Raw genomic sequence first — 6288 nt, 5'->3', positions numbered from 1 at the left:
TCTCAGGATTTTTAGGGTTTAAATTGAAATTTAGTTCCATTTTTCTCTTTCATGGTCATCACTCTGGGATGGAAACCAACTGGTCCCTGTTTGCATTTCTCCCTTTTCTCTTCCAGTGATGGAAAGAAGAGGTTAGGTTGCTGGGCTAATTTAACAAGATCATGCTCCATGTGGGTAGTGACGCTAGGACTGAGAAGGGATATGGATTTGACAGATTATTTCATGCTTCAGACTGTGGTGTTTATTCTCAAACTGCTGTTTAAAGTAGGATCTGAAGATGGCTTTCCCAGATTGTGGTGAAATACGAAATTGAGCATTTAAACCTATATAAAAATTTGATGTTATTGTGACATCTAAGCATATGATAATTTTTCTACTAATTCATAGTTACTATAGTTTTTAAAGTTTGGTCCTTGACAAGATGTAAATTTTTAAAAGTATTTAAGGGTATATACTTTTCAAAGAGAGTATATATTTAAAAGAGTGAATATCCCCACCCCGCAATCATATAGTTTAAAAAGCACTCTTAGTTTAAGAGATTTCTTTTGCAGAGGGGAAAAGAAATCATATGTGCAAAATGAAATGTTTTGTGTATTAGAAGATTAGTCATTAAATTTGTCACCGGGACTTTAAAACTAATTTAATCATGATGTTGTTGTTGTTGTGTCCCATTGAGTTGGATGGAGCTGACCCATAGCTGACCCTCTGGCACGTTTTCAGAGGCAGTTAATACACGGGAGCAGATCGCCTGTCCTTCTGTGGAGCAGCTGGTGGATTTGAACCATGTGCCTTTGGGACTGCAGTGCAGCTTGTTACCACTAGGTCACGAGAGCTCCATAATTTAAATATACTCATGAAATATTCTTTAGTGATGTACCCCCCAGAATTGAGATGACGAGGCCACAATGTTTCTCCATCACTCCTGATTAGGAACTCAGGACTGCTAGACCGCGGGAGCCCACCCGAGTGGTGATGCTCTGACACTCATCTGTTGGCATTCAACTCAGTAGAAAAAAACCTTATTGTGTCATTTTTAAGGGAAAGGTCGAGGGGCGAAGAAAAGGAAAGCGTCTGGCTCCGAGAATGAAGGTGATTACAATCCGGGGAGGAAGGTGTCCAAAACAACAAGCAGCCAGGTAATTGGGGGCCTGGGTGATAGCACAGTGACATTCCCAGGGGGCCTGGGTCAGTGCACAGTGATGTTCCCGGGTAATGGGGGCCTGGACACTGCACGGTTACGTCCCCAGGGGGCCTGGATCAGTGCACAGTGACGTTCCCGGGTAACGGGGACCTGGACACTGTGCAGTGATGTTCCCAGGGGGCCTGGATCAGTGCACAGTGACATTCCCAGGTTAACGGGGACCTGGACTGTATGACTTTCCCAAGGGCCTGGGCCACTGTGCGGTGATGTTCCCAGGTAGCCACTGTCATCTGGTCATTATCATGCCTTTTTAGTAAATAGTGTTTCTTGGGTAAAGTGTAGTAGAAATTAAATAACCTACTCAGAGTATTTAACTCCATCCATGAGTGATAGTAGCTGTAGACTACAAGTTTCCAGGACTACTTTTCAGACCAAGTGAACATTGCTTGTTTTTTAAATTTTTCTTTTAAAATAACCCACCACCCCAGAACCTTAGATTATTGTACCAGGACTGCTTTATTTTGTGATGACTGTGGCTAATTTTCCCAACTAGTTGCTTCTTTCTCCAGAAGTATATTCTTTTTTGTAAATGAGTAACATCAGATGCCCCTTTCTTTGCCTTCTACTTTAAGCACAGGTGATCAGAGCTTTATGCTGTATACAGCTCTTCACGCTGATCTCAGAAGCCTCTGGCCCATTTTGGTCACGACTTACCATGCGTATTGCACACTGGATTCTGCTTATGAATTCTTGCTCTGCCTGGTGGTGACATCTTGAATTCGTACTAATCAGGCCATCGTGCATACTTACTGGGGAATGTGTACCTTGAGAAAATAAGTCTAATTTGGTATAGTCTCGAGGCTAGGACTTGCTCAGTACAAGACCTCATGAGAGGGGCAGATTCATGAATCCTTTTTCTCCTTTAAAATACGGACAGGGTGCCTGCTCTTACAGTTTTGTTAGCCCTGCAATTCTGATTTTAAAAGCACCTTTGTAGTATTTGCTAAATGAAAATGAAGGAATAATTCTTTTCTAACTCTGAGATTTTATGTCTGCTTTTACAAAACGTCTAGAAACCGAAGAAAAGCTCTTTCGATCAGGACTCGGATGTGGACACCTTCCCCTCAGACTTTGCTTCCGAGCCGCCTTCTCTGCCGCGAACCGGTAGGGCCAGAAAAGAAGTGAAATATTTTGCAGAGTCTGACGATGAGGAAGATGTTGATTTTGCAATGTTTAATTAAGTGCCCGAAGAGCACGGAAGCATTTTTCAACAACTCCCTTGTGTTTGTCCCTTTGTCTTTCCCGTCTGACTTTTGTACATCTGGCTTACTTTAATGTGATAATGTCATGATGGTTTTTTATTCTTGTGGTAGGCCTTTTAACATTTTGTTCTTACACACACAGTTTTATGCTCTTTTTTACTCATTGAAATGTCATGTACTGTCTGATTGGCTTGTAGAATTGTTCTAGACGGCTGTGCGTCGGCACAGATTTTAACTGTCATGGTTGCAGACGACAGGCCTGCTTTTTGAAATGAAATTTAAACATTAAAAATGGAACTGTGTTTCCAGTCTCTTTACTGAACTGACAGTGTAGTAAATGCATACACACACACCTGTAAAATAAATATATTTTATTCTTTGCCAGGAGAACTCCATGGAAAAAAGGTAAACAGTATATGAACATAGAAAGCATTGTCAAACAATCTCCATGTACAAACAGAGCCAGTGAAGTACATCACAGACTTGCTAATATATAAAAAAAAATCCACTAGTGCTTAAATGAGAACTAAAACCAACACTGGTATCTGTTAACCACTCGACCGCGGTCTGCACTCTGCTGCCTCATGACTGAACAGAGGCGGCAGATCCGCTGCCCCGGCCGTGCCCGTGGGCGCCTGGGCCTCAGGAAGGCTGGGAACAGACTTCCCCCTCACAATGAGGCAGGAAGGACACTAGCGTTACACAGTTCAGGTGGCCGACCAGCCCGCAGATTATCCCACGAAATTCCCTAATGGCTTGTGAACAGGTAAACAACAACGTATTAACACTGAACAGTGTCGCTGCCTTGGAGGCTACCTTTACGGTAAAAATGTAATTTTTTTTTCATCCCCCCCTCTTTCTGTGTGTAGTCACGTCATTAAACAAGTAATAAACCACTTTTAATTTAAAGTGACATTAACAGTTGAACAAATGACATCTGGTTAACTGAACTGGCAGTTACACTGATTACAGAAGCCTCTTCTGCTAGTGCAGTGAATTTGTATACTTTTACTGGGCAACATGAAATAAAAGATGCAGCTTGAGAAGCATCAGAAAGAGTAAAGACAAGCTTCCATCCTAACAGAGAATCCCTTTCGCCTCACTGTCACACTGCACAGCGGTCCATCGCCTCCTCACCTGTGCGTCGTGATGATTCTGTGAAAGAGGACTGCATCTTTGTGACGCTCTCTTAGCCGGACATGTACAGTAGCCTCTCTCGTGACCTCGGTGGCTCGGTTATTTTGAATATGCAAGACAGAAGGAAAGCACCAAACGTAGAGGAGAGAAAGAACAGAGCCATACATCTGTATGTACAGAGTCTTCAGAAACTCAACCAGGGCGGAAATCACTTAGAACGGGGTCTGTGTCATGCAATCTTGAGTGTTCAAAGAGGAAAATAGAAGCTTTTTAACTAGTTTTGGTTGCATGAAATGGCTGATCTTTCGAATTTTAAAAAGTTCATCTTTCTAGGTAAATTAGACAGTGAGGAGTATATACGTTGATACATATGAAAACGTCTTGGTCCTTCTTGAGTTGAATATATTTTCAGTCCCAGACTAAGCAGCAGTAAAACGGTTTTCCTTACATTTGAAGTCCTGGACCTGCAGGTCCCGGGGAATGTCTGAAGCGGCTGGACTGTGTCTCATTGCACCAGCGGGGACTGGCCGACCCCACTGTTGTCCACTGAGCTGGACGAGATGCTGGGGCTGTGCTCTGTGGTATTCCCACTGGAACTTGGGGTCAAGGGTTCATGTCCTTCCGAATTCTCCAGCATTTCCTGAATGAGAGGCGGCATTGATCCAGGAATCTCCATTTTCAAGGTAATTACACGTTCTGCACCTTTTAAGAAGAGATAAGAGAAACCTAGTTAAGATAAGGAGTTAAAGCAAGATAACAGGGACCCAACTTTCATAGTTTTTAAATAAGGAGGTTTCCTCAGACTTTTGCTTTGGAACAAATCAAGTTCTAGAGCAGAGCTATCAAACAGCCGTTATCTTGATTGGAAGGGTCCTTGTGGCCTTCAAATGAAAAAGCACACCTCTATTGAGAAGGGAAACCATATCCACCAGAAATCTTCTGTGTAGGTGACGTCAGAGTTCACTTGGGCTCTTGGCCAGCGTTGGGGTCACAGTGTAGTGATAAGGGTCTCTCTACCCAAGATTGTGGTAACAGGCCCCTCAGAAGCTATCCCGATTTTTTAAAAATTAACATCCTTTATGTACATTAGAGCAGCAGGGATGTGGTGACATGTTTCCATCTGTTACCTCCATGCCTCAGTCAGTTGTTCAGAACAGTTACCTGTCGATGGTTAACAGAGAGAGATTCCTGGTCAGAGACCAGAAAATCAGAGAGTTTGAATATGATGCCCCTGGAAGGGCACGGGTGACCTGAGTGGACATGCTGGTTGGCATAGTAAAAGCGCTGTGATTCAGGATGACTTCATCCCCCACTGTTATAGGACAGTTAAGCGTTTGCCACAATCATATCAAACTTGCTAACTGAAATACAGGGGGGAAGCAGGCACAGTGCCTGCCCAGCATAACAAGGCTCGCAGCTACTGGACCGGTCAGTGCAGATCACAGAGCTTTTCCACAAGCTCAGTCAGTTCTTTCGCCCTTGGGCTAGTTCTCCGTAGGGGTGGCTTTCAATTTAAAACTTAAGGACATACGCATAATTAACACTGTTGAAGTCCTGGTCTCTGTGTGTTTGCTTCTACATTGAATCCCATGCTAGGGATGAGCTCAGCGAAGACCCTTCTGAAGAAGCTGGAGAATGAGGCTCCCTGTCAGACAAGTTCATTGTGCTTTTAAGCACTTCCTCAAATAGAGAGCTTACCGGGGTCTTCTGGGATAGGATGCTGATGGGAATGGAGAGTGAGAAGTAATGACACATTTGGTACTAGGGACAGAAGCTGTCTTTCCTCTATACATAGAAAAAACTCAACACTCAGATAGGATATGGCTGTAGGCGATGCTGTAATTGCTTGGATTGCCACAGAAACTGAAAATCACTAAGAATATTTTTACTCCTTTGGAAGGCAAGGCTTCTTTTACTCAGAGGTGTGCAGAAGGCAGTGGAGACTGACTGCGAGAGAAGCTTAACCAAAACCCACTCTCCGGAGGAGTCTTCATTTTTCTTGAGGTTTGAATGGTAAGGAAGAACCGGAGGGAGTCTAGCTTCATATAACCCAGAGCATGTGTGGCAAGCTCGAAGACAAAGTCGGCCACGCAGCGTGTTCTGAGAAAAGAAGCACTTAGTCACCCGCATTTTAAATATCAATAATTTATAACCACGAGTGAGTAGAGTAAGATTGGAGAGATTTTGGAAACGGGAGCATTATTTCATTTCTTTAGAACGTAAGCAAGAGTGACAGCCACTTCCTAAACAACATGCCTCTGGAAACTATGAACTTGGAGAAAAGACGAGAGTTAACAGAAAGGCTTCAGGTCTTTTGTTCAGAGGGTCGCTATGAGTCGTGCTCGACTTGACAGCAATCAACAACAACGGCAGATAACAAGGAGACCCCTGTCCCAGAAGGTTTTAAAACCGCCACAAGCCCACCTGGGGGATACGGTGCAGACGGTCACGACGTACCTTTAGCACTGATGCTGCGTAGATCTGTGATTTTCATTAAGATCTTTGGGAACATGTGAGGTTTGCTGGGCCGTCTCTTTCTGATATAAATTTTTAGTGCTTCCAGCAGTGGTTCTTGTAACTTATCTACTTTCGTTGGTTCCTCAAGGTCCTGACGGTCTAGGAACCAAGAATAAAATATTAATTTCGGCCAGGACTGAGGGTTGTGCATTCTCCAGGTTAAAAGCATGTCCTTTGCTTTTTTTTTTTAAATGTTGTTCCTACAACCCATTATTATGATTACATTAATGT

General features: G+C 43.3%; 2 protein-coding genes across 5 annotated transcripts in view; one reads left to right on the top strand and one right to left on the bottom strand.

Moving 5' to 3' along the window:
* Window positions 1-2382, top strand: part of TOP2B (topoisomerase (DNA) II beta 180kDa) — a 58002-nt gene extending 55620 nt beyond the window's left edge. Inside the window, exons 34-35 of the mRNA XM_006883352.1 lie at window positions 1039-1136; window positions 2215-2382. Of these exons, the coding sequence (XP_006883414.1) occupies window positions 1039-1136; window positions 2215-2382 (266 nt within the window). The remainder of the gene's footprint in view (window positions 1-1038; window positions 1137-2214) is intronic.
* A 377-nt stretch (window positions 2383-2759) lies between these two features.
* Window positions 2760-6288, bottom strand: part of RARB (retinoic acid receptor, beta) — a 571381-nt gene continuing 567852 nt past the window's right edge. For 3 of the 4 annotated variants that reach the window (XM_006883350.1, XM_006883348.1, XM_006883351.1), the window contains 2 exons: window positions 5998-6156; window positions 2761-4242 (listed from right to left, as the gene is read on the bottom strand). In XM_006883350.1, coding sequence (XP_006883412.1) covers window positions 4046-4242; window positions 5998-6156 — 356 coding nt within the window. In that variant the 3' untranslated portion in view covers window positions 2761-4045. Of the gene's footprint in view, window positions 4243-5997; window positions 6157-6288 lie in introns of all 4 variants that reach the window. The other variant, XM_006883349.1, reaches the window with a different exon arrangement.

The sequence above is a fragment of the Elephantulus edwardii genome, unplaced genomic scaffold (assembly GCF_000299155.1).
Source record: "Elephantulus edwardii isolate Elephantulus edwardi_28Jun2011 unplaced genomic scaffold, EleEdw1.0 scaffold00027, whole genome shotgun sequence".
Taxonomy (NCBI): domain Eukaryota; kingdom Metazoa; phylum Chordata; class Mammalia; order Macroscelidea; family Macroscelididae; genus Elephantulus; species Elephantulus edwardii.
Note: the sequence above shows the minus strand (reverse complement) of the source record. Positions and strands in the feature narration are given on the sequence as shown.